General features: G+C 58.2%; 5 protein-coding genes across 7 annotated transcripts in view; 1 reads left to right on the top strand and 4 right to left on the bottom strand.

Annotated features, from left to right (window-relative positions):
- Positions 1-3: 3 nt before the first annotated feature.
- Positions 4-8,113, top strand: CLCNKA (chloride voltage-gated channel Ka). The gene is made up of 21 exons (XM_072354598.1): positions 4-186; positions 888-952; positions 3,703-3,857; positions 3,954-4,082; positions 4,190-4,318; positions 4,589-4,728; positions 4,811-4,888; positions 4,971-5,049; positions 5,117-5,242; positions 5,324-5,408; positions 5,563-5,664; positions 5,834-5,918; positions 5,992-6,165; positions 6,296-6,365; positions 6,754-6,864; positions 6,946-7,159; positions 7,236-7,369; positions 7,462-7,562; positions 7,647-7,730; positions 7,807-7,893; positions 7,979-8,113. Exons 1-21 carry the CDS (start codon positions 4-6, stop codon positions 8,015-8,017), a joined length of 2,370 nt encoding a protein of 789 aa, XP_072210699.1. The 3' UTR covers positions 8,018-8,113.
- Positions 1,168-2,970, bottom strand: HSPB7 (heat shock protein family B (small) member 7). Its single transcript, XM_072354289.1, has 3 exons — positions 2,696-2,970; positions 2,392-2,525; positions 1,168-1,979 (listed from the first exon to the last, which is right to left on the bottom strand). The coding sequence occupies exons 1-3, from the start codon at positions 2,826-2,828 to the stop codon at positions 1,794-1,796; spliced, it is 453 nt and encodes a 150-aa protein (XP_072210390.1). The 5' UTR covers positions 2,829-2,970; the 3' UTR covers positions 1,168-1,793.
- Positions 8,114-9,126: 1,013 nt separating the features above from the next.
- On the bottom strand, positions 9,127-17,250 carry EPHA2 (EPH receptor A2). Of its 2 annotated transcripts, XM_072354031.1 has the most exons (17): positions 17,094-17,248; positions 15,052-15,119; positions 13,905-14,565; positions 13,321-13,476; positions 12,905-13,237; positions 12,686-12,810; positions 12,444-12,603; positions 12,265-12,364; positions 12,125-12,180; positions 11,916-12,041; positions 11,658-11,840; positions 11,473-11,534; positions 11,116-11,325; positions 10,853-11,002; positions 10,510-10,703; positions 10,179-10,334; positions 9,127-9,933 (listed from the first exon to the last, which is right to left on the bottom strand). In XM_072354031.1, exons 1-17 carry the CDS (start codon positions 17,167-17,169, stop codon positions 9,828-9,830), a joined length of 2,922 nt encoding a protein of 973 aa, XP_072210132.1. In that variant the 5' UTR covers positions 17,170-17,248; the 3' UTR covers positions 9,127-9,827. The 2 variants fall into 2 exon arrangements, with proteins under 2 accessions (XP_072210132.1, XP_072210131.1); XM_072354030.1 differs by having other exon boundaries at positions 9,701-9,933; positions 11,473-11,840; positions 17,094-17,250.
- A 785-nt stretch (positions 17,251-18,035) lies between these two features.
- Positions 18,036-22,015, bottom strand: CPLANE2 (ciliogenesis and planar polarity effector complex subunit 2). Of its 2 annotated transcripts, XM_072354387.1 has the most exons (6): positions 21,962-22,015; positions 21,604-21,701; positions 21,327-21,479; positions 18,932-19,056; positions 18,704-18,840; positions 18,036-18,354 (listed from the first exon to the last, which is right to left on the bottom strand). In XM_072354387.1, exons 2-6 carry the CDS (start codon positions 21,686-21,688, stop codon positions 18,135-18,137), a joined length of 720 nt encoding a protein of 239 aa, XP_072210488.1. In that variant the 5' UTR covers positions 21,689-21,701; positions 21,962-22,015; the 3' UTR covers positions 18,036-18,134. The 2 variants fall into 2 exon arrangements, with proteins under 2 accessions (XP_072210488.1, XP_072210487.1); XM_072354386.1 differs by lacking the exon at positions 21,962-22,015 and having other exon boundaries at positions 21,604-21,931.
- A 530-nt stretch (positions 22,016-22,545) lies between these two features.
- FBXO42 (F-box protein 42) overlaps positions 22,546-25,297 on the bottom strand; it is a 36,313-nt gene continuing 33,561 nt past the window's right edge. The window contains exon 10 of the mRNA XM_072354497.1: positions 22,546-25,212. Coding sequence (XP_072210598.1) covers positions 24,136-25,212 — 1,077 coding nt within the window. The 3' untranslated portion in view covers positions 22,546-24,135. The remainder of the gene's footprint in view (positions 25,213-25,297) is intronic.

The following is a 25,297-nucleotide window of genomic DNA, read 5'->3' as shown; positions in this document are numbered from 1 at the left end:
GCCATGTTGGGGGCGGTGGGATGCGGGTGGTCGGCCGGGTCCTGCGGCGCTGTGAAGGCCCAGCTGCTCAGCATCGTGCCCTTGTGCGCCTATGGGGGCTGCTGGGTGTCTCTAAGCATGGGGATAAGGGTGAGCCGAGGCCGCCGTGATGGTGGCCGGGTGGGCCCACATGGAGCAGGCCCTGAGGTAACGCTCTGTGTGGTGAGAGGCGCTGGGCTCATCCAGGCGGGCTCCTCTGTGAAGGGCCGGATGGGGCTGAGGGGGTCGCTCGGGTCTGGTACGACCCCATTGACTTTCTGTGCTGGTTTCCATAGGGAAGGTGTAGTGCGGGGATGGCCGCCTGAGGAGCTTCTATCCACGAGATGCTGGTGAGGCAAAGACAGCCCTACAGCCTGGACACTGCCGAGCATGTACTTCATGCTGCCCGCCTGCTGTAGCACGGCCGGCCTGCCAGCAATGAGCCCATCAAGGGCCCGGTTCAGCCTTGGAGCTCTGAGCTGCCTTTCACACCCTCCCCAATTCTCACCCCAAAACCAGGCAGCTTTGGGGTGAAAACCCCCTTTTTCCTCCCTCTGGGTTTTCCATCTGTACCCCTCGCCACTAGATGGCACCGTGTGACCGCAGTGTTGGTGCCAGCTGCCGTGGGGTGGCGTTTTGGGGGCACAGTGGATGCCATCCAGCTGCTCCCATCCCCATCGATGTGTGATTCCAATTCCCTGAGCTGTGCCGGGCCCTTTGGGAGCTTTTTTGATACTGTTTAAACGTTTTTCCTCGCAGCAAGGAGCCCCCCAAGCCCTGCAGCAGCTCCTGCCTCGCCCGAGGTGAGCGTGGGGCTGAAATAAAACCAGCCAAAGGCAGCAGCTCAATCCCTTCGAATGCCCTTGTAGCATTACAGGCATGTCAGTGCTGATCACGAGCCGTTATGGGACAAGCCGACCTCACAGCCGTGCCAAGGTAACATGAGCTGTGTGGTCGCTATAAACAGCCCCGTGCTGTGTTTGTACACACGGAGTGGCTTCGGGGAAGCGTTTGGTCCCACAAAGGAAGGAACACTGGGTTTGGCAGCCTCGCTGCCCCCAGCCTGCTGCCGTCTAGGGTCTGCTGATGGGCAAAAGGAGGAGAGGGTTTGGTGACCTTCCAGGTGGGCTGGCAGCCGAGCTGCTGAGGGAAGGGCTTAGAAATAGAGCGGCCAGGAAGAAGTGAGTCACTGGGACTGGAAATAAACAAGGAGGTGGGCATGGAGCGGGGATGCTGGGGACAGCTTCTTGTCTGCATCCAGGTGGTCCCTGCTACTGAGGTACCCGTCAGGGCTGAACCTGCAGCTGCTCTGTCCCTTTAACTCCGTCCGTTTTGGGGAAGAAACATCAGAAAAGCCAAAGAATGAAAGGAGGAGACGGCAGCTCTCAACAATCTCTCACAACCCAGTACAAGCTGTATATACAAAGAAAAGCTCCAGTGGAGGGTCGGGGAAGGGCTCACTCCTCGTATCCATCCTGCAGGCCAACCCGCCATCACCACCACGACTGCTGTGGGACCTCCAGGTCTTCCCAATCCAGCCCCAGAATGACAGCATCTGGAGCCTGCAGTCTCTCAGAGGGGGGTTCTGCAGTGAGGGATGTGCAGGTTTCACCCCTCATACCTGCTGGGGAGCCTGCGGGGAGCGCTCCCATCCCCTCCATCCCGAACCAGTAGGGTGGCAGCCAGCTTGCCGGGGAGCAGACAGACAGCTAGATAAAGAAGGGAGCACCCTGCATGCCGCCCACAGGGCAGGGGAAAAGCCCATCCCCGGCCTCTCAGATTTTGATCTCAGTCCGGTACGTCTGCTGGACGTGCTCACTGTGTTTCGCTGGCTGCCGGATGGCGCGGATGGTCAGCGTGCCGTCGTCCCCCAGCGAGGACGACACCGATGTGGGATCCACATCCTCGGGCAGCTGGCACTTATGGGTGAAGGTGTTGATGACGGTGCCATCCCCGGCCAGCTGGGAGAGGGGAAAAAGGGGGTGATTTTAGGCTGCAGGAGGGACAGGAGTGCTTTGTTCCTTTGCCCTTGGGTGAGGCTGGCGGTGTCGCCTTGTGTGTGGTGTTAATATTTATCATCTCCCTGCGGGTTTGTTGGTGGGATGTGAGTCACCTGGGGCTGGCAGCTGGGGGGAACAAAGGTGCTGCTTTGGGGAGCTGCCTTCTGGGGAGCTCAGATTTAAGGTGTGTGGGGACACTGCAGCAAAAATAAAGGGCAAAAAAAAGAAGAGGAGGAAATGGTGACTTCAGTGCTCAATTGGTGACTGCTGGGACTGTGGGGATGTTGTGATAGCTGGGTGGGGGTCCGGGGGGTGCCCGCATCCCCTGGGTGGCATTGGGGTGGTGCTGTGGGGTGCTTGAGGGCGCGCTCACCTTCTCGGCGTGCACCTCAATGTGGTTGTTGGAGGTGGTGACGATGATGTCCTCGGGGGCGAAGTCGCTGACATCCACTGTGAACTGGTAGGTGTTGCCCAGGGTCTTCACTTTGCCGCTGGTGCCAGGCCGAGCTGCAGGGCAGCACAGGGGTCAGCTCATCCCCATCCCCCCCCTCCCCAATAATTCCCTCTGAAAACGACTTAATTTCCCACAGCTCCGCATCGAATCCAAGCCCTCCACCCTCCTTGGGGTGACCTTGGAGTGCAACGGGACCCCCGGAGATCCCATTGTAGGGACTTGCCTTGGAAGCCCATCGTCTCTTGAGGCCTTGCGAAGCTCCCAAATAGCTCCATAGGACAAGCAGGCGACGAGGAGCGGCTGTGGTGGATGAAGCTGTGCTCCGACCTGAAAGCTGAGGAGGATTTCAAGTTCATCCACTCCAGAGCAGGTCAAAGAGGCCAATGGCACCTCCTCACCCAGCGGCACCGGCTGTCTCCGGGGCGGCCACGGAGCTTATAAAGGCCCGTTTGGCTCTCGGCCACCTTCCAGACCTCTTGTAAAACCAGCTAAATTTAGGTCCTGCTACATCACTCTGGGCGCCGTGGAAATTTTTTCCTCTCTCCCCCCTTTCGGCTCCTCCCCATCCTGGCCGTGGTGGGGGGGGAACCTGATTCCACTGCTGGCGTTCCTGCCCACCAGGATAAAGCAATGGGCTGGGGGCCATGATGCTCGCCCCCACCCTACACCCACCGTCTCCAGGATGGGGGTTTTGGGGAGCTCCAGTCTTAGGGCTCCTTGTGTGGGGAGTGATAATCCAAACTATCAACTCCATGCAGGAATCTGGGGAGGGGGTGTAAAATCCGCATCCTTTGGAGCTTCCCTCCCACCCCAGGGCAGACGAGGCCGCATTTTGGGGTAGAAAAGGAAGGCTCTGCGAGTGGCTCGGCAGAGCAGACCATGTAAGGCTTTATTCCCTGCGCTGACCCGCCAGACGGCCCTGCCAAAAAATGCAGGGGGTGTAATGTGAGCAGCCCCCCCTCTGTGCTGAGTAATTCCGGCAGGCGCCTGAGTCACCCCTGGCTGTCCACATGCATGGAGATGCTCAGAGCATCGCAGCCCAGCGTTGCTCCTCAATGCCCCCTTGGCTGGGGCTGGATGTGTCCCCCTTCCCCCCTTCCTCCCCTCATGGGGCGTATTCAGAGGCTGAAACCCTTCCCTTGTTGCTCTGGCTGGCTCCAGCCTGCACAGGTCTGGCCACCTTGTCAAGGTCGTTTTTAATGAACTTGTTTGCAAACTCATTTCTACTCCGGTGCTGGCACAGCCGGCAGCATCAAGCCGAGCAGCCCCAGACCCCCATAACGCTCCCAGGATGGAGCCCCCCAGTCTGCAGCAGGAAGAGGAGAAGGTTTTGGTGTCGGAGAACAGCTGGAGGCCCTGCCCCAAAGCCCGCAGGAGGCTGCGAGGTGAGACCCCTCCCCCTAGTTCTGGGCACACTGAGTTGGTTTGGGGATCTCCTGGGGGGGGTTTAGCAGCCTGTTGCCCCCACCCCGGTTCTGCAGGGTGCCTGGAGGTGGTGAAGGGGCTGCTCTTCCGTGTGGGAGAGGACTGGTATTTCCTCTTTGTCCTGGGGGTCCTCATGGCCACTATCAGCTTCATGATGGACCTCATCATCTTCAGGCTCTACGAGGGTAAGGAGGGGCTGCAGCATCCCCCTTTTTTCGGGGACAACCTGAAAACTGGGGGAAGCTGTTGGGGGGCTGTTGGGGCATCTCCTCTCCCAGCACCTCTCCTCCAGCCCATCGGTGGCTGTACCAGGAAGTCGGTGATTATTTGGTGCTCAAGTACCTCTCGTGGACCATCTACCCCGTGGCTCTGACAGCCTTCTCCACTGGCTTTGCCAACAGCATCACACCCCATTCAGGAGGTGAGCGGGGACCCCTGGCACTCCCCAAACCCTCCCCATTGCAGGTTATCTTTAAAACTTGGAGCCGACAAATCTTGGAGCCCTCAAACAATGGGAGTCCCCCAAAACTTTGGGGACCTCCAATGTGGAATTTACAAACCAAATTTGGAACTCTCACAACTTGGAGCCTTCAAACCTGCAGCTCTCCACACTTGGAGCCCCCAGTACTTGGAGGCCCCTCCAATCTTGGATTCCCCCCCATCCAACTCAGAGCTCTTCTCCCCCCCCAAGGCTCTGGCATCCCTGAGCTCAAGACCATCCTGAGCGGCGTGGAGCTGGAGGAATACTTGGCCATCAGAAATTTCGGGGCCAAAGTGGTGGGGCTGACCTGCACCCTTTCTGCTGGCAGCACCGTGTTCCTCGGCAAGCTGGTGAGCAGGGGATTCCAGCAGGGATTTCAACCCAGGCTCAGCACCGAGCCCACTCAGCGCCGTGTCCCCCCCATATCCCCAGGGTCCCTTTGTCCACCTCTCCTCCATGGCTGCAGCTTACCTGGGGAAGATGCGGACCTCGGTGATAAGGGAGTATGAGGTGGTGGCAATGCTGGCATATTGTTTTCAACCAGTTTTCTCTCCGGACCCAAAACATTCGGGTTAAACCATTTTCTCCACAGGACAAATTCAAGCAGAACGAGATGCTGGTGGCTGCTCAAGCTGTTGGCGTGGCCACTGTTTTCGGGGCTCCCATCAGCGGTGAGTGACCGCACAGCCCCTTTGCCATGAGAAGGGACCCCCAGATCTGAGTGAGTTCTTTTTGCAGGGGTGCTGTTCAGCATCGAGGTGATGTCGTCCCACTTTGCCGTGCGGGATTACTGGCGTGGGTTTTTCGCTGCTACTTGTGGTGCCTTCATGTTTCGCCTCCTTGCTGTCTTCAACAGCGAGCAAGGCAAGGCAGGGCAGGGAGCAGCACTGCTGTGTCTTTTGCCCCCCAGATACAAAATCCATTTGCTCCTTCCTTCCTCTCCAGAGACCATCGCCGCTCTCTTTAAGACTGACCTCAAGATTGATTTCCCTTTTGACCTGCCAGAGATGTTCTTCTTTGTGATTTTGGGGTAAAGAGGGACCTGTTGGGGACAGGCTCCAGCCCATACCTTGCCCTCACAGTGCCCATACCCTGCCTAAATCCTGCCCGTATCCTTCCCACTTCCCTGCCCATATTCACACCCTGCCCATCTCTATCTGCACACACTGCCATCTCCTCCCCAGGGCCATCTGCGGAGCCATTGCCTGTGCTTACCTCTTCTGCCAGCGCTGGCTGCTGGCGGCCGTCAAGGAGAACCGGCTGACAGGGAGGCTGCTGGCCACCGAGTGCGTCCCGTGTGTCCGTGCCGTGCACCCAAACGTGTGCCCACCCCTATACATCTCTGTGTCCCCCCCTGTGTCCGTCTGTCCCACTCATTGTGTCTTTGTGTCCCCTACTGTGTCTGTGTTGCCCCCCAGGTGCATCCATCTGTCTCATCCGCCCCTCTTCCCACAGCAAGCCCCTGTACACAGCACTGGTGGTGCTGCTGCTGGCGTCCATCACCTTCCCTCCAGGCTTGGGCCAGCTCATGGCCTCCAGGGTGAGCAGGGCTGGGGGGTTTTCCATCAGCCCCCACCTGCCCCCACACCCACACCATTTGTCTGTCTATTCAGCTGTCCATGAAGGAGCACCTCATCTCTCTCTTCGACAACCGCTCCTGGTTTGTGCTGGCCCAGAACTCTTCAATGGCCACCACCCAGCTGGGGGACCCACGGGGGCTTTGGCAGGAATGGTGCCACCCCTCAGCCACCATCTTCGGTACTTTGGTCTTCTTCCTGCTGATGAAGGTACCTCGTTGTTTGCCCAGCCCCACACCACAACCTGCTGTCCCCATTCCCGTGTGCTGTCCCCATTCCCGTGTGCTGTCCCCATTCCCATGTGCTGTCCCCATTCCCATGTGTTCTATGTGCCCATCAGTTCTGGATGCTGACCCTGGCCACCACCCTGCCCTTGCCTGCCGGGTACTTCATGCCTGTCTTCATCTATGGTGAGTTTGGGGGGTCCTGCCTCACTTCTGGGGGGCACCCAGCCCTGGGCTGCATGGGGTCCTGGGGGGGCATGGGGTGCATCCAACACATTAGGGGTGGGAAGGAGATTAGGGGGTTGGCATCTGATACACTGGGGGCACAGGGATGCATCTGGCTCTTGAGGCACATATAATCTTGGGGTGACTACAGGGGGATATCTGAGCCATTTTGATGTGTGCTGGATAAGGGAATAGCATCCAGCACTGGGGGCTGCACCTGGTCCCATTGAGGGGGTCTTGGTGTTGTTTCCAACCCTCAGATGTGGCAGTGTGTGGGGATGCCACAGCTCTGTCTTTTTTGGGGGGTGGTCCTTGGGCTTCTCTCTCTCCCCCCTCCCCAACCCCACAGGAGCGGCCATAGGGCGGTTGCATGGGGAGGTGTTGGCTTTGCTCTTCCCCCGTGGCATCCGCACAGAGGGCACAGCCTACCCCATTGTTCCCAGTGGATACGCACTGGCTGGTAAGTGGGTGACACTTGGGGTGAGGACAGCGGGGCCACCCCAATCCTTGTGCCAATGGCCACCACTGTCTCGTGCCATAGGCGCTGCTGCCTTTTCGGGTGCCGTCACCTACTCCGTCTCCACCGCCCTGCTGGTGTGTGAGGCCACTGGCCACATGGCCCACGTGCTGCCCGTGGTTCTGGCTGTGCTGGTGGCCAATGCCATCACCCAGAAGTGCCAGCCCTCCTTCTATGATGGCACCATCATTGTCAAGAAGCTGCCCTACCTGCCCCGCATCCGCAGCCGGCACATAGCGTGAGTATCCCCACAGGTCGTGCTTTGGAGGAGTCCCCCAGCAAAAATCAGGGCTTTTTTTGTCCCTGTTCTCCAGTTCCTATCAGGTGGTGGTGAAGGAGTTCATGGAGCAGCAGGTTGTGGCCGTGGCCAAGGATGATGGCTTTGAGGAGGTGCTGGCGGCCCTCAATGCCAGCACTGATAAAGAATACCCGGTGGTGGAGAGCAAAGGTAGGGGGGGTAGGTGTGCAGGGGTCTGGTGGCCATAGGGACATCTCACCTGGTGGCCTCGTGGTCACCTCACCTGGCTCCTGTCCCCACAGGGTCACCCACACTGCTGGGCACCATCAGCCGCGCCAAACTGGTCACCTTCCTGCAGAGCCACGAGCACCCACAGGCACCCCCAGGGCCGCTGCAGGAGAAGGTGAGTCTGGGGCACCCACTGCACCCAAAAGAGCCATTTTCCCACCCAAACATGCAGTGTATCACCTTCTCCATCCCACTGCAGCCAGCCTCCACGGGGACGCTCGGGGAGGACTGTGCCATCGAGCCCATCGTACTGCAGCTGTCACCGTGGACCTCACTGCACCAGGTTTGGGGTGGGGGGACAGGTGACAACGGGCCCCCCCAGCCCAGAGAAATTGAGGCTGTGTCCCCGCTCTTTGCAGGCACATCACCTCTTCGAGCTGCTGAAGCTGCAGCGTATCTTCGTCACCCACTACGGGGAGCTGGTGGGGGCTGTCACACGCACCGAGGTGCCAGCAGGGACATTGGGTGAACAGGGGGTGGGGGGCATGAGGGGACATGAGCACCCATCCCAATTCCTCCTTCCCCTCGCAGCTGCGGAGAGCCATAGAGGAGCTGGCCAAGGACGCGTGACCGCCCATCCTGCAGCTGTGTTAATTAAATGGCTTTTGGGGTCATATATGGTTGATTTCAGGAGCTGTTTGGGGTGCGCAGCATCCAACCCTATTGTCACCGCATCCTCCATCTTGGGGTCGCTCTGCAAAGCAGGGTGTAGCATTTCAGGGTGCGGAGGGTGCAGCTGATGCTAATGAAGGCGGTGCAATTAATCCTGGGCATGCCTGAGCTCAGCCTCAGGAGGGGTGAAACGAGGTCAGCGCCACGGGAACACCCAAAAAATGGGGCTGGAGATGGGCACGGCAGCGCCGGGGGGGTGCGGGGGATGGCAGGAAACACCCATGAGAGGAGGGCACCACGCTGGGGGTGAGAACAGAGCGATGGCTCTACGGAGTAGGGTGGTGAGATTGCAGCGATGGGTCCACACCATCCACATCACTTGGGAACGGTGCTGAGTAGACATAGGGACCACAACAACCATCGACCCCATGGAGAGTGCTCAGTGGGTTGGGGGCAAGCAAGGAGTACAGCTCTTAGAGGGGAAACAGGAGCACAGTCCCCATAGGGATCAGGATATGCAGCAGCCCCAGGGCAGCCCCTGCCCCACGCATTGCCCTGCCAGCTCCTGCAGGGATTTAAGTTTCACCGAAACTCAATGCAGGGAGGGGAAACCGAGGCACGGCGGCACCCGGGCACGGGGTGTGGTGATGTGCTGCAGGGCCAAGAGCCAGAAAGAAAAGGGAGAAAAGGGGGGTAAAAAAGGGCCAAAAGCACCAAAGAGAGAATTCCGCAGCAGCTCCACAACCGCACCCCCCCCCCTCACTGCGGGTTTGAGGTTAGAAAAGAAAAGAAATGATGATAATAATAAATGCTGCATTTTTTGCGGTGTTTTACCCACCCGGTTATTTGCAGGCACCACGCAGCCAGCCCTGCTGCTGCTGTTTGGCAAAGTTAACCCTGAATTCCTCGTGGGTTTGGGGGAGGGAAAGGGGAAATGTGGATAAATGCTTGAGAGATGCTGCAAAACCTTAAAGCCTCCTTAGAATGAACAAGGAATAGAGGTCTCCCCCTTCACCAATCCTGGCTCTAAAATCCCACTGCGACTCGGTACCGACGGACGCTGGGGTAGAAAAAGAGCACAAAAGTTTTATTCAAATCCAACTCGCTGTCATGAAAAATCACAAAAACCTCATAAAATCCACTAAAAAAAAGGGGGAGAAAAACCCCAAAACTGCCCCCAAACCCTCCAAAAAAGGGGGAGGAAAAACCCCAAACCTGCCCCCCTTGTTTTTCTTTTTCCTCTCCCTTCTCTCCTTTTACCTCTCCGAAATCTTGAGACCTTTTGGATTTCTCTCAATAAATATACAAAAAATATTATATATAATAAATTAGAAACAACAACAATAACACCCATAAAAGAAGCCAGGAGGCAACGCTGCTTATCAGCAGTAAGGAGGAGAGAAACCAAACCAGCAGTGGGAGAGGAAAACAGGAGGGGGGGGAAGGCAGGAATGGAGAAACCTGGGGGCCAACGCTGCGTGGTTTGGCCCTTTGGGGTTTTTTTTCCTTGAAATGCAGACAAAAAAGGGGAATTTCAGCCCAAAACAGCCTCCCCCAACTTGAAATTGTCATTTGTTTTATGGGGGGTGGGTGGGAATTTCCACCTGTTGTGTCCTCGGGACGGCGATGGGGAGGTGGTGAAACCCCCTGTGGGGAATAATATTAATAATAATAATAATAACAACCTTAACAATAATAAGAACAATAAATAAAGCAGAGGGTCGGGGAGGGGGACGCCAGTGGGGGGTCTTCATTTGCCCGTGTGGAGTCAGATGGGGATGCCGGCAGGGCAGAGCTGCTCCTGCAGCCCCAGCAGGCTGTAGGCAATGCGCTTCTTGTGGCCGGGCAGGCGCACCCCGATCTTCTGGAGGTCTCTGTAGGGGAAAACACAGAGGGGGTGTTTAATTGTAGGTGGAAGTTTGGGGGGTGAGAACTGCAGCAAAAGGGGCTGGGCTGGAGGTGGTTTGATTCTGAGCACGGTGTAGGGCTGCATCTTGCAGGCATCCCACCCTGAGCTCCATGGGGAATGGCATCCAGCCCCAATGGGATCTATAGGGATGGAACCCAGGGCACTAATTCAGCCCAATGCATCGCTGTCTCCAACCTCACTGCCACTCACTCGCTCGTCATCTGCAGCACTTTCTCAATGGTGCCGTAGCCGGCAGCAGCAAAGTGCTCGGCGTATTGGTGCATCTTGATGGACTCGAGCCACTCAGGCACCGAGCGGAAGGGAACGCCGTCAGAGCCGCTGGTGCTGGGCAGGCGGATGGAGACTCTGTGCAAAGCCAAAGGAAATGACATCAGCAAACAGAAATGCACAGAAGGAAAATAAACCGCGCAGAAATGCAAAGACTGCAAAAAAAAAGCAATTTACGCAAAGGTGCAGGAAAGCACGTTAAAAAAGGAAGAGTAGGATGCAAAGGGATCTTTGCCCTCTTCCTGCTGCTCACCGGGGGTCGAAATCTGCCAGTGCCTTGAGGGAGTCGGGGGCACGGACCAGCTTGTCGAGGATGCTGACAATGTCAGCAAACTTGGGGCGCCGGGCACGTTCCTGCTGCCAGCACTGCATCATCAGCTGGTACACAGCAGAGGGGCAGTCCAGCGGGGCGGGCAGGCGGAAGCCTTCATTGATGGCTTTCATCACCTGCAAAAGCAGCCCGGAGAGGGAAAGAATAAAGACACGTGCCAAACGAAGACCCCCAGAATAGCAAAGTCAGTGCTATAGAAAGCAGTCTTGCTATGTAAGGCACTCAGCCCTCCAAAATGGGGTGTCAGAGGGGTGCAGATGCTCACCTCGTGGTTGGAGAGCTCCCAGTACGGGCGCTCGCCGTAGGACATCACCTCCCACATGACAATGCCGTAGCTCCAGACATCACTGGCAGAGGTGAACTTGCGGTATGAGATGGCTTCGGGTGCTGTCCAGCGGATCGGGATCTTCCCACCCTATTGGGGGGCAATGCCATCCCAATGCAGTTCCCCAGCGGCAGGGAAAAGGAAAGGAGGCAACGATGCAAAATGGCACCAAAACCCCCAAAATCCCTTTTGGTGGCACTTACACTGGTGGTATAGGTGGCTTCAGGGTCATCCTCCAGCACCCTCGACAGCCCGAAGTCGGACACTTTGCAGACCAGGTTGCTGTTGACCAGGATGTTGCGTGCAGCCAAATCTCGGTGCACGTAGTTCATGTTGGCCAAGTACTTCATGCCCGCTGCGATGCCCCGCAGCATGCCCACCAGCTGGATGACGCAGAACTGCCCATCTTTCTCCTGAAAGCAGAGAAAATAACCCCAAATCCCACATCTTGTCACTATAGGGACGTGGATGGAGCCGGATCTTGTCTCCATGGGGATTTTGGGGCTGAAATCCTGCTAATCCCTCCCCAGGGCAATGGGATTCCATCACGCATCGCCTACCCGCAGGAATTTGTCCAATGCGCCGTTTTCCATGTACTCCGTGACGATCATGAAGGGTTTGTCTGCAGAAAAAGAGCCAAAACATGCTGAAAAATCCTGAAGACCAATTCTGTGCCCCAGAAAATGGTGGTTTTGGGTGTCTGGCAAGCTTTTTGGGAAGATAACTGTGGTTTTAGGGCACTCACGCTTGGAGACGACCCCCTCAAGGCGGATGATGTTGTGGTGGCAGAACTGCCCCATGATGCTGGCCTCGCTCAGGAAGTCCACACGCTGCTTCTCTGTGTAGCCCACCTTGAGTGTCTTGATGGCCACCGGCACCTCCTTCTTGCCCTGCTTCAGGATGCCCTTGTAGACCTCCCCAAACTCTCCTGCTCAGGACAACAGAGAAGTTCAAAACGTGTTCCCTGCTCAGTTTGGGGACGGATGACAACATGAGGACCTACCAGCACCGATGACTTTCTGGCGGGTGATGGAGGATGGAGAGATCTCAGTGGTGAACTTGAGCATGGCTTGGTTGGGGTCTTCATAGGTGTGTGGGTCAACGTAGGTCTTGAGGGGCTTCAGCTGGTCTGTGGGGTTGGCAGCCATGTCACCCCCAAAGCGTCCTCTTTGTGTCACCCCCACGCCTTGAGCCCACCTCCCCACCACTCACCAGACTTGGAGAAGTAGACGTCCTCGGGGGACTGTCGTGATGGCGAGTTCCTCCTCCTGTGGAAAAGCAGTGTTTGGCCCCAAAACTCACCCCTGGGGTGGCAAAAAACTGGATTTGGGGTGTTTTTTTAATCTCCATACCTCCGGAGGACATAGAGGAAAGCAGCAAGGACACAGACAACAAAGACAACACCGGTGACGGAGCCACTGATGACAGCAGCAGATGCCATGGACTCAGCTTCTGTAGGAACATTTGGAGTCATGTACACCCCATAGAACCCCAAAAAACAACCCAAAACCCCCCAAATCCTGTTCCTCACCCTCAGGTAATGTCTCAAACTCATGCTCAAGGCTGAAGGCGCCATGGCCATCCTTGGTGAGCGCCTGGACCCGCACCAAGTAGGAGGTGCCAGGGGACAGCTTGGGGATGGTGACAGAGGTGCCCTCGCAGCGCAGCACTGAGTAGCTGTTCTCATCTGTCTGAGGAAACAGGGAAGAGGGTGAGCGAGGGACCGTGCAGAGGCCATGAGGTGGGATGCAGATGGGATGCTGCTGGTGGCACCTTCTTGCTGTAGGTGACTTCGTATTTCCAGACCCAGCTCTGCTGCCGTGGTGGCACCGTCCAGGAGAGGACCAAGCTGGTGGCTGTTTGTCCATTCAGGCTCACCGATGTCACCTGAGGTGGCTCTGCGATGGAGACGCAGTGTCAAAGGTGGTGGCAGCTCTATGGTTGAGTGAAGGCGGCCACAGTGGTGGGCACAGAGGTGCAGGTGACCCTTACCTGTGTGGTTGACACTGATGCTGGTGCTGGCCACGCTGCGGAGCGGGCTGAAGGCTGAGACACCGTTTCGAGCTTCGACAGTGAAGGTGTAATTGACGTGGGGCTCCAGGTCAGTGACTGTCACCCCTGTCCCCACCAGCCCCTGGGGGGGCTGCGAGTAGCGGATTCCCCCATCGCAGGGCTGGCACTCTCCACTCTCAGGCAAGCACTGCTCGCAGGTGATGCTGTAGGTGACATCCTGCCGGCCACCCCTGTCACTGGGAGGGGACCAACGCAGCTGCACGGTGGCCCCCAGTCCAACAGCTATGACACTGCGAGGGGCTGAAGGAGGACCTGGGGACACGAAGCATGGTGTTGAGGTCAGGGCATGGATACGACCCCTCAAGCCCCATGCCATGTAACAAAATGCCACTTACGGGTGCAGGGCATGGCAGCTGGGTCAGTGGGGGCACGGAAGTACCCATCCTGGCAGGGACATGCATCAGCGGCGGCCGAGGATGGCAGTGTGTGAGCAGGGCAGGGCTGGCAGCTGCTCAGGGACACCTCAGCCTTGAAGGTGCCGGGAGGACAAGCTGGAGTAGGGGACAACATGGAGGTCAGCACTTGGGTCCCCTGCCTTCAACCTGAGCATCGTCACCAGGTTCCAGGGATTCAGAGCATTTCGCCTCATTGGGCAGCTCCTTATTACCCACCATGGGGGAGGCTCCTCCCATCAACCCACCCCTCTGCCTTGGGGAACCCTGCCAGCCCACCCCCCTCTGCAGCTGATGCTGTGTTAGCTATGCAAGGTTGCTCTAAGGCTTCCCCCAAAGACACTGGGGATACCCAAGAATGCCCAATTGCATTGAGGATGCCTGAGCACCCCCAAGAGTTCTGAAGACGCCCCAAGGGTGCCCCCAAGGGGCAGGGATAGCTCTCAAAGCACACCCCAAGACAGGGCATTCCTAACCCCACACCACCCTTCTGTACCCAGCATCCCACTGATGCTCCCCATCCATACCTTGACATTGCTCTCCCGCTGCCTCATAGCCAGCCTGGCACAGGCACTGCTCAATGGGCACCAACCACTCTCCATCCATGTTGCAGTGCAGCATCGGCGCCCTGTCGGCCACCGCGTGCTCCACGCAGGCACCCTGCACCTTTGCCAGCTGCTGGGAGTCAGCGCCCGCCACCGTCTCAGGGAACACAGCCAGGCCCCTCAGCACAGCTGGGCATGTCTTGTAATAGACCCGCACGGACAGCAGGGACACGCAGGCTCCCAGGTCCTGAAAAGCCAGGTAGAACCCTTTCCTGCGTAGGGGTCCCACCGAGCGAACCTCTACGTTGAGTTTGACGTTCCGCGTCTCAAAGTCTTCTTGCACCGTGATCTCATCCGGAGCGATGGTGTCAATCTTCTTGAACTGTCGCTTCTGGAAATTGGTGCCATAATCAACGTCAGATTCAGCATAGAAGAGGTTGAAGGTCTCCTTGCAGGAGCCGCCGCCCCCAGGGAAGCTGTTGCAGTCGCGGACGGTGAACTTGAGCTCGATGAAGATGCGCTGAGCTTCGCTGCGGTAGATCCAGTTGGTGCGCAGCCAGTTCTCCTGCTCGCCCTGCAGCACGCTGCACACTGCGTAGATGTAGATCCCGGAGTCGTTCAGCACGTGCTGCTGCAGGTCCCACTGCACCATGGGGAGAAATGGGTCTGTGCTGCTGCTGCCCCCCAGCTCCATTCCAGTGGATGTCCCCATCCCCAGTGACAGTCTGTCCCCCTGGATGCTCCCCATTCCCATCCCATCCATGTCCCCATCCATACGGATGCCCCCCATCTCATGGAAGTCTCCCCATTTCAATGGATACCCCCATCCCCAAGGATGAACCCATCTGCATCCCCACAGATGATCCTATATCCATCCCCATGGATGTCCCCATACACACCACCATTCCCATCCCCATGGATGTCTCTCATCCTCATGGATGGTTCCATCCACACTGCCATCCCCATGAAGGTCTCTTTCCCCATTCCTATGGATATTCCCATTCACAATTACATCCATTTCTCTACCCCGAAGGATACCCCCATCCCATCCCATCCCACCCCATCCCACCCCATCCCATCCCACCCCATCCACAATGCTGGTTTGAGGAGGAGCTTGCTGGATTCTCACCCCTTTGCCGTAGGGCTGGGTAAGCCAGCCCAGCTCCCCTTGAGCTTTGGCGAAATCCAGCAGGACAACTGCAGGAAGAGAAGAGAAAGGGACCATGAGTGGGATGAGCACAAAGCCAGGAAGATGCCAACCAGGACCCACAGACAGCCTTGAGACCTGCAGGGCCACCAATACACTCAGATGCCTCTTGAAAGCACAGATACCTCCAAGTCCCCCTGGAACCCACAGATGCCCTCAGAGCTCATGGGCACCTCCAGGACCAACAGATGCCCAGCAGGATCCATGCCTGTCCCCAGAACACCCAGATGCCACCTGCATCCACAGAGGTCTCCAAGACCCAATATAACGTTCCTGGGACCCACAGATGTCCCCATGTCCCATGGATGCACCCATAACCCATGGAAGCCCCCATCACACCAGCACCTTTTTATACCCTCAGATATCTCTGGGACCCCCAAAGCTCCACGGGACCCCTGTATACCCACAGGACCCCAAAGCCCCCAGGAGCCCCCTGCCCCACGTCACCACCCTGTGTCCCCCCAGGTCCCTTAGGGCCATCAATAGAGGACATGTCCCAGCAAGCTGAGGGCGGTGGCCGGATCCAACACTGGGGGAGGAAGAGGAGGAGGAAGAGGAGGCCACGGCCGGGGCGGAAGCGCCCATGAATCAGCCCCCAGGAATGCGGCCGGCTTTGTGCCCGCTGGGACAGCCTCAACCCAATGCCCCGGGGTTGGACTTTGGGGACGTGACCCCCACAGCGGGGTAAGCACTGAGAACCTCAAACTCGTGACACATTCGACCCCACAGGGCCACATAGAGGGAGAACGTGGGCACACACTGCTCTCCTGCAGCTGGAATTCCCCCGGCTGTGCCAACTTTCTCCTCCTGGGTTTGCAAAGAGCCCTTTTGGGACTCATCCCCTCCACTGCCCCCATCCCCACCTGCACGGCCCCCACCACGGCCATCCCCATCCCTGCCCTTTACCCCTCTCCCTCCTTCCCTATCCTCACCATCACCCCATTGCTGTCCCAACCCCCTGTGCCCCCATCCCACCCCCACTCCCTATTCCTACACCCCAACCGTGGCTTCAGTCCCCCCCCTCCCCACTCAAATCCTATTTATTTGCGAGTTGGGGGCAATAAAACCACCCCACCCCCTTCCTTTCCCTTTGCAGAACCCACACCCGGCACCTCACATCCCAGCTTTGCCATATTCTCACTTTTTTCACCCCAAATTATTGAGCCCATAGGGACGCTCCTCAGGGCACCCCGAACCCCGCAGCCTTCCCCCCCCCCCCCCAGCACCGTGTAAAGCTTATAACCCCCATCCCACCCTCAATTCCTTTACACCCCCCCAATAAAACAAACCCAACCACCTCCAATTTGTCCCCCTAAAAAACCCCAAACTGAAAGTAAAACGCCCCATAGAGCCCCACGGGACGGAGGTTGGGGGGGGCAGTTTGTTTTCCCAGCACTTTTCGGGCTTTCCTGACATTGTTCTCAGCTCCAGCACCGGATCCAACCCCAGGAACCTTCCTCTTATGGGATCTTTATGGGGCGGATTTAGCAACTTCAGGCTCATTTCTGTCCTTTCCCCCCCCCCTTTTATCCCTCTCCTTCCCCTCCAAACCCCATTGATTTAAAGGCTTCCCATTAGCGGCATTGGGGGGGATCCCCATTTAGCCCACACCCACGGAGAAAAGAAAGCCCCGAACTCTCCGTTTTTAATCATTATTAACCAGGAGATCGTAATTAGGGCCATTAAAGCGCCGCCTTTTGCCCTCCCCCCCCCCCCCCCTTTAATCCCCCCATCTATCCCCCAAAGCCCAAAACGCTGCGAGCTCTCGGCTATAGGGGCAATGAGCTCCGTTGTAGCCCCCCCCTCCCTAATAAAAGGCAATCAATATTGGGGTTAAAAGGGGGGGGGGGGGAAGGGAGAAGTCTTTAAGAACGGGATAAAGTTTTTTAGGGGGGGGGAAAGAAAGAAAAGAAAGAAAAGAAAGGGGAAAAAAAGTTGGTTTTTAGGGTCGCGGCGGTTCTCACCTTCCTTAAGGGCTGCGGGGCCGATGGTGAAGAGGAGGAGGAGGATGGGAGGGATGAAGGCTGCCGTGGGGGCCATGGCGGGACGCGGCCCCGCAGCTCCACGCACTCCGTGGGAGCGCTCCAGCTCTGTTCATTCATGCCCAGCTGACGTCACGTAGCCCCGCCCACGAGTAGCAGAGCTGGGGGGGGGCTCTTAAAGGGGCAATGAGCCTCCGGGTTGATGGGGGGGGCACACCTGGAACGCCGGCAGCCCCCCCCCAAGTTTGGCTGTGCGGAGCCTACCCCCGTTCGTAGCTCTCGGCACACGAGGGGTTAAAGGGCCCTTTTCCTCCCCATCCCCCCCCTTTCATTCATGAAACAGCGTGGGAAGGGGGGAGGGGGGGGGGAAGGGGGCGGGCCGAAGCTGTGTCTATCCAAGCACTTCCCGGTCCGTCCATCCCTCATTCACCCACCCCATTCATCCCCTCATTCACCCACCCACCCCCTCAGCCCCCCCCCCCCTCACCCCAGTGCCCCCCCCCAATCTGCCCCAATCTGCCCCCACACTTTTGGGCCGTTTCCAGCACTTTCTCTCAGGGTTCAGACGTTCCTGGATTGACCGGCCGGGCCGGCCCAGCTGCTCCCTAAAACCTCACCGCACCCCGGGCCCCACCGTGACCCCAACCCAGCCCACACCACACCTCACATCACCGCTGTGGGGTGGGAGCTGGACTTCCCTAAACTCCCATTAGGGCCTTTTGGGGGCAACTGGGTTCCTGTCCGGTTGGGGCCAACCCCCACAAAGTCCCAGCAACACCCCAAATCCACATCACCCTCAGCTCTTATAGGGACAGCACCCACCCCACTCCCCAGCCCTATGAGGACCCCAAGCACCTCCTCCCTCCCTATAAGGATTCCTTCCTCCTTTCTCTCATCCACCCCAAAAAATCCCCCAATCCAGGCTATGGAAAACCAACACTGTTTAATGGCAGGGAGATCCCAGACGCCACGGGGTGGGACTCCCACGTCCCCAAAACATGGAACCCCCCACCAAAATGGGGTTCAGTCCTCGGGGTCCTCCCGACCCTCTGGGATGACACCAGCTGCCATCTGGTCTCGTTGCCACAGCTGCCCCACCAGGGCATCCAACAATGGGGCCACCCGTACCAGACCTCCCCGGCCCACCCCAGAACCCCCCCACCGCAGCACCCGCAGCCCCCAGTTGTCCTCGAAGGCAGCCACGTCCGCCTCCGTCACAGCAGTGTGGGGACACAGGTCGAATCTGAGGACACGAAGGTGTTAACGGTGATATGGCAGCAACCCCAAAAACCCAACAGGGATGGAGGTGGGAGTGGGGGAGAACAAGGAGGGGGATGCTGGGATTTGGGGGGGGGGTGAGGGTGTGGGAAGGGGATGAGATTTGGGGTGATGGGGATATGGGGGGTGCTGGGATTTGATTGGGGCTGATGGGATTTTGGCTGCTCTGGGATGCTGAGGGTTTGGGATGCTGGAAGGTGATGGGGGTGATGTAGATGCTGTCTAGGATCTGGGGTCTTAAAGGAGAGCAGGGAAGGGCAGTGCAGGGGATTGGAGGTGCTGTGCTTCAATGGGGTGGGGGCTGCAGGGGGTACCTGGTGCCCACCACCACGCGCAGCGGGTCCTCGTTGGGCTGCAGCACACGCTCCAGCCGCGCCGGCAGCTCCTCGAAGGACGGGCGGTCGGTGAAGGAGAAGAGCAAAAGGACGGCGTCCGCCTCCTCCCTGCATGCCTGGGGGAGGAGAGGTGGCCGTCACCCATCGCAGCGCCCCACATTTGACCCCTTAGATCCCCCCCCAGCCCCACATCCGTCCCCAACTCACGGGCAGGAGGTGCTCGAATTTCCGCAGGGCATTCTCCCCGCAGTCCCAGAAATGGAGCTGAAAGAGCACGGGGCGCTCGGAGCCCAACGGGACGGCGGGCCAGAACAGCGTGCTCACCTCGATGCCTGCGGGGCAGCAATGGGACACATCCAGCCACGGTCCTCATTGTGCTGTGACGCGTCCCACAGACCCGGTATCCCCACTGTAACCCCACGTCCCTGTGGTCCCCACCATATGACACAGCATCCCATAGACCCCACGTCCTCAGCTGTGTCCCTACTGTATCATGACATCGAGCATCCCATGTCCCCCCATTGCATCCCCATGGTACTATTAACCTGAGCATCTCATAGATCCCACGTCCCTACTGTCCCCACCACACTGTGACCCCAAACACCCCATGGACCCCATATCTGTGCACTCCACACCATACCATGACCCTGAGCATCCCATGTACCTCACTGTGTCCCTATGGAGCATCCCATGAAACCCCCCACCACACCCTGACCCCAAACAACCCATGGACCCCATATCTGTGCACTCCACACTATACCATAACCCTGAGCATCCCATGGACCCCCACCACACTGTGACCCCAAGCACCCCATACCTGTGCACTCCACACCATACCATGACCCTGAGCATCCCACATCCCCCCACTGCATCCCTATGGAGCATCCCATGAGACCCCCCCACCACACCGTGACCCCAAGCACCCCATATCTGTGCACTCCACACCATAACCCCGAGCATCCCACGTCCCCCCACTGTGTCCCCACCATACCATAACCCTGAGCATCCCATGGACCCCATGTCCCCCCACCACACCATGACCCCAAACACCCCATATCTGTGTACTCCACACCATACCATAGCCCTGAGCATCCCACATCCCCCCACTGTGTCCCTATGGAGCATCCCATGGGATCCCCCATCCCCACCGTGTCCCCACCACACTGACCCCAAACACCCCATATCTGTGTGCTCCCCACCATACCATGACCCTGAGCATCCCATGGACCCCACTGTGTCCCCATGATACCCTAACCCTGAGCATCCCATGGACCCCATGTCCCCCCACCACACCGTGACCCCAAACACCCCATGGACCCCATATCTGTGTGCTCCCCACCATACCATAACCAGCATCCCATGGACCCCACTGTGTCCCTATGGAGCATCCCATGAGACCCACCATCTCCACCGTGACCCCAAACATGCCAAGAACCCCATATCTGTGTGCTCCCCACCATACTATGACCCTGAGCATCCCACATCCCCCCACCGTGTCCCTATGGAGCATCCCATGAGACCCACCACACCATGACCCCAAACAACCTACGGATACCATATCTGTGCACTCCACACCATACCATAACCCTGAGCATCCCATGGGACCCACTGTGTCCCCACCACACCATGACCCCAAACACCCCTTATCTGTGTACTCCACACCATACCATGACCCTGAGCATCCCATGTACCCCCGTGTCCCTATGGAGCATCCCATGAGACTCCCCACCACGCCATGATCCCAAACAACCCATGGACCCCATATCTGTGCGCTCCTCACCATACCATGCCCCTGAGCATCCCATGGACCCCACTGTGTCCCTATGGAGCATCCCATGAGACCCACCATCTCCACCGTGACACCAAACATGCCAAGAACCCCATATCTGTGTGCTCCCCACCATACTATGACCCTGAGCATCCCACATCCCCCCACCGTGTCCCTATGGAGCATCCCATGAGACCCACCACCACACCATGACCCCAAACAACCTATGGATCCCATATCTGTGCACTCCCCACCATACCATAACCCTGAGCATCCCATGGGACCCACTGTGTCCCCACCACACCATGACCCCAAACACCCCATATCTGTGCACTCCACACCATACCATGACCCTGAGCATCCCACATCCCCCCACTGTGTCCCTATGGAGCATCCCATGGGATCCCCCATCCCCACCGTGTCCCCACCACACTGACCCCAAACACCCCATATCTGTGTGCTCCCCACCATACCATGACCCTGAGCATCCCATGGACCCCACTGTGTCCCCATGATACCCTAACCCTGAGCATCCCATGGACCCCATGTCCCCCCACCACACCATGACCCCAAACACCCCATATCTGTGCACTCCTCACCATACTATGACCCTGAGCATCCCACGTACCCCCGTGTCCCTATGAAGCATCCCATGAGACCCCCCACCACGCCATGACCCCAAACAACCCATGGACGCCATATCTGTGCGCTCCCCACCATACTATGACCCTGAGCATCCCATGTACCCCCCTGTGTCCCTATGGAGCATCCCATAAGACCCCCCACCCCCACCACACCGTAACCCCCATCCCCCCCCCATCCCATAGGCCGTACCCAACGTCTCTCGGTGCAAAGGGGGCGCGGGGTTCCCAAGCAGCGCTGCCACCAAGGCCGTTTTGCCCACCCCGCTGCGTCCCGACACGAAGAGTTTGTAGCTGACCGTGGGGACACTGAGGGCCGGGGGCAGCGCGGGGCGCTCCAGCAGCCCTGTAAGAGGATGGGGGGAGGTTGATTATAGGGTGGGAGGTTGATTATGGGGTGGGTAAGGGGGGGGGGGGGGAGGTTTGTGGGGCGGTTTGGGGTCGTTCGGGGGGTTTTTGGGGGCTCTCACCAAAAACTCTGCGCTGGTTCTTGTGGAGGATGGAGGCCAGGAAGGGGCGGCCGGGGGGGGACAGCAGCCAACCCGGCTCCACCATCGCGGGGGGGAACCTGAGGAGCACACGGGGAGACCCCCACGGCCGTGGGGCACTGTGCCCCTATGGGTCTCCATTGCCCCAAGTGGGCCTCCGCGCCCCGACCGCTCCCGCATCCTTCTCTAAAGGCTCCGTTGTGGGGCAGCCCGTTACAGCCTCTACCCGCCCAAGGGGTCGCGCATCCCGCCCCGACCCCACGGCCTCCCCTCGTGCCGCCCCACGGAGCCCCGAACGCCCCCTGGCAGCGCCCACCCCCCGCCATCCCGCCTCCCTCACCCGAGGCCGCTTCCGCTCAAGTGACGTTACGTGACGGGGCGTGGCCTCTTGTACGCCCCGCCCCTTCCGGCCGTAGGGGAGCTCTCCCTATAAAGGACCCCAGAGCTATGGAGGACCCCAGAGCTTTGCGGACCCCAGAGCTATAGGTTACAGACACTTAGCCCTATATGAGCCCCTATAGCCCTATGTAAACCCCCACACCTCTATATTATGATCAAAAAGCCCCATATATAGCTTACCCCAAACCTGTATAGGGTATAAGGAGGCCTTGATCCTTATGTGTTTATGACCTCCCAGTGTTAGCCTTATGGCTACCTTATATGAGCCCCTATTGAGCCCCCAAACCTCTGTATTATGAGCAGAAAGCCCCCTATGCTATAGCTTACCCCATAGGCTATAGCTTACCCCAAACCCATATAGGGTATAGGGGACCTTGATCCTTATATCTCAATCCCTCCCAGTGTTATGGGCTGCCCTATAGGTGATGGGGGCCCAAGGGATGCCCCTATTACACCCCTATTGGGAAGCATTGCCACTACACAGCCCCATTTCTCCCCCCCCTCTATACACAGATTCAACATTCGGCCACTTCTTCCAAGTTTTATTTGTTCAACGGCTAAAAATTCCTCGAGGGAGAAAGAGAAAAGAGAGCAGAACATAAAAAACCAACCCAAAAATGTACACAGATTTCATTAAATATCACCAAAAAGGGACTCCTCAACCCCCCTCCCCCCCTCCCTTCCCCATAGTGTGGCCCTGCAGCCGGGCGCTGCCATTTTGGGGTCATTTGAAAGGGATTTAATGGGCTGTTAGGAGAGCAGGAAGGGTGGCAGCTGGTGGGGATGGGGGAGAACATCATACCCAGCTCCCAACAGCTCCGTGGTTTTGCCTTTGAGTTGTTGAAGGGGGAGAAGCTGAGACATGCAGACGGGAGAGAAACATGGGACGTCACATGGGGGTCCCCCATAAGGAGAGGGGATTTGGGATCGGATTGAACCGAAGGTTTATCTACAAACAGCAGATGAGGAGTTGCCCTCTCCCCAGCCCCATCCCAAAAGGGGCTTCCCCTCAGCCCTATTGGACCAAAACTGGTTCATATTGTAGGTAGAAAACAAAGAGAACCCCCCGATCCTTTTGTTGGGGGGAGGGCCGTGATCCCCAAAGGTCGGGGGTTGTTTGTGGTGGTGAAGCCGGCAAAGCTCAGTGGGGATGGAGAGGAGGTGGGGAACCACGTCATGGCGCTGCCGGTGCACGGGGCTGTGTTTTGGGCTCAATTTCCTACTTTCTTTTTGCTATTTCAGGTGTTGAAGCCGGGAGCATCCTCAGGAAGGGCACGCGCTGTTGGTAACATGGAGCCCCAGCTTCCCTCCCCAACCTCGAGCTGAAACAGAAGGAAGGAAAGAGGCAGGAAGGAAGGAGGTTTGTCCCAGACGGACACACGGGTTCAATCCATTTGGATTTTTGCTTTGTTTTAATCTTTGCGGAAGGAGGCACATGCAAAGATGGTTTTGTTCCTGCGCTGGAGGCTCACGCTGTGCCGCTCGGCTGCACCGACGCTCAGCATTCAGCCTGTTTCTTTCAGCATTTCCAATCCCTCTGCTGGGAGCAGCAGCAGAGCACCGAGGTTTGCTGGGCTGTGAAAGCAAGTCCTGCCCGTCCTGTTCACAATGATTATTTTTTGGCTTTACAATGCAAAACTGTCCTTTCTTCCTTCTTACGGTCCTGCAACGAGGACAGGAACGAAGCTGTCAGGCCAAAGGGGTGAGAGGCAAAAAGAAGGCATCGTGTTTGTGTCGAGCAAAGCTTACGGTCACAGCTTGCAGTGCTGAAGGTTTGTTCAGGTATTGCTGTTGTTTTCCTTCCTCCGAGCACGGCAATCGTCAGTGCAATGAGCTGACAGCCTCCTGCTGCAAGGTTGGCTCTAGGAAAGCACCGTGACTCGCCCTACATCCTTGGCCTGGGCTGCAGCATGGAGCACAGTAACAGGTCCTACAGCAGGGCGCTGCTCCCCTGCTTGTAAACACGATTTGCTTCACCGGGGCGTGCTGGAGGTTGGCTTGGGCTGCATTGTTTGTTGTTCCCTAATTCACAGTTTGAATGCCTGCACGACAGATTTCAGAGGGAGAGGGAGAGCCACGGGGGGAGGGGAGCGGTGGCGATGCGCTCGGGCCACATTATCTCTTTGCTCGCACAAAGTACAAGGCATTTGTTTTGGGATAGTACTTCACGTTCTGTTTCTTGTCCATCAGACCACCGAATATGATCAGCTCCCCTCTGCCTTGCACCACCGTGTGCAAGCTGGTCTCGGGTGGCCCCACCACCGAGCTGCTAGTGAACACCTTCCATTTAACTCGTCCTTTTTCCTTGGTGTCCTTAATGTCCAGCACATACATCTGCATGGGTTTGCAGTTCATGCTCTGGTACAAAGGCTTCCCCACGTTAAGGGACTGCGGAGGATGGTGGCCCAGGCGGCGGGCGATGGGTGGCAGCGAGTGGCTGTCACCTTGAGCAGAGCCCGGCCGTGCATCGGCACCGCTGCCTTGGCTGCCTGGGGAGCCCGGTGAGGAGCCAAGCGGGGGGCTGAGAGCAGCAGAAGCTGGGGGAGCTTTGGAAGAGAGAGCTTTGATGGCCTCCAAGCTCCTGCGGAGTGCTCCGGGGGACACGGCTCCTGGCAGAGAGTGGGGTGGTGTGTGGATGCCGTTGGTGTGCTCGGGGGGGTTCCGCAGCGTCCTGCCATCCGCGCCATCCGTCTGGCACAGGGAAGCTGCTTTCTGCTCCCAGCTCAAATCGATGGAGCCCAAACGCAGGTCCTTCTGCTCCGGCAGCGATCCTCGCCTCGGCGCCAGAGCGAGCCCAACTTTCAGGTCACATCCTTCAGTGGCTCCGGGTGTGCTGGGTGATATGAGCTGCACTGGGCTGTCCAAGGAGGCCCCGCCAGGTGCGGCAGCCCCGGGCGATAAGCTGCCACCATTGAGCACCGGGGAGCTGTCACCTCTGGCTGGGGAGAGGCTGCCCTCCCGTGAACCTGAGGGTGTCTGGCGCTGGGCTCTGGGCCTGAGGGTGCCCCAGCGGCCATTGACACAAGGAGCCTCATCTGTGGTCCTGACTGGGGACTGGGAGCGGTACTCGCGTGTTTCGGGGACCAGGGCGGGCGGTGTGGCACTGATGGGAGAGGGACGAGAGTTCAGGCTGGGGCTCAGCGGGGCTCTGCCGCTGGGAGCCTGGCTGAAGACCACGACGCACTGTCCTACCTGCAAGAGAGGAGAGGGAATGGGTTATGGACTGCTGGGGGGCCTCTGGGAGGGAGCTGGGACAAAAAGGAAGAGAGCATTCTGG

The sequence above is a fragment of the Excalfactoria chinensis genome, chromosome 20 (genome assembly GCF_039878825.1).
Source record: "Excalfactoria chinensis isolate bCotChi1 chromosome 20, bCotChi1.hap2, whole genome shotgun sequence".
Classification (NCBI taxonomy): domain Eukaryota; kingdom Metazoa; phylum Chordata; class Aves; order Galliformes; family Phasianidae; genus Excalfactoria; species Excalfactoria chinensis.
This window is presented reverse-complemented; position numbering and strand designations above follow the sequence as displayed.

Bases quoted from the DNA above. Each gene is read 5' to 3' on its own strand.
- CLCNKA (XM_072354598.1), top strand. From the start codon at position 4: ATGTTGGGGGCGGTGGGATGCGGGTGGTCGGCCGGGTCCTGCGGCGCT. The intron at 4,083-4,189 runs GTAAGGAGGGGC...CCTCTCCTCCAG, and splicing joins CATCTTCAGGCTCTACGAGG to CCCATCGGTGGCTGTACCAG. The intron at 4,319-4,588 runs GTGAGCGGGGAC...TCCCCCCCCAAG, and splicing joins CATCACACCCCATTCAGGAG to GCTCTGGCATCCCTGAGCTC.
- HSPB7 (XM_072354289.1), bottom strand. From the start codon at position 2,828: ATGAACTTGAAATCCTCCTCAGCTTTCAGGTCGGAGCACAGCTTCATC. The intron at 2,526-2,695 runs GCAAGTCCCTAC...GCTGCCCTGCAG, and splicing joins AGAGACGATGGGCTTCCAAG to CTCGGCCTGGCACCAGCGGC. The intron at 1,980-2,391 runs GTGAGCGCGCCC...CCCCTCTCCCAG, and splicing joins TTGAGGTGCACGCCGAGAAG to CTGGCCGGGGATGGCACCGT.
- EPHA2 (XM_072354030.1), bottom strand. From the start codon at position 17,169: ATGGCCCCCACGGCAGCCTTCATCCCTCCCATCCTCCTCCTCCTCTTC. The intron at 12,365-12,443 runs GTGAGGAACAGG...ATGTTCCTACAG, and splicing joins GTTTGAGACATTACCTGAGG to AAGCTGAGTCCATGGCATCT. The intron at 11,841-11,915 runs GTAGGTCCTCAT...TGTCCTGAGCAG, and splicing joins CCAGAAAGTCATCGGTGCTG to GAGAGTTTGGGGAGGTCTAC.
- CPLANE2 (XM_072354387.1), bottom strand. From the start codon at position 21,688: ATGGTGGAGCCGGGTTGGCTGCTGTCCCCCCCCGGCCGCCCCTTCCTG. The intron at 18,841-18,931 runs GTGAGTTGGGGA...CTCCTCCCCCAG, and splicing joins AATTCGAGCACCTCCTGCCC to GCATGCAGGGAGGAGGCGGA. The intron at 18,355-18,703 runs GTACCCCCTGCA...TCGTGTCCTCAG, and splicing joins CGCGTGGTGGTGGGCACCAG to ATTCGACCTGTGTCCCCACA.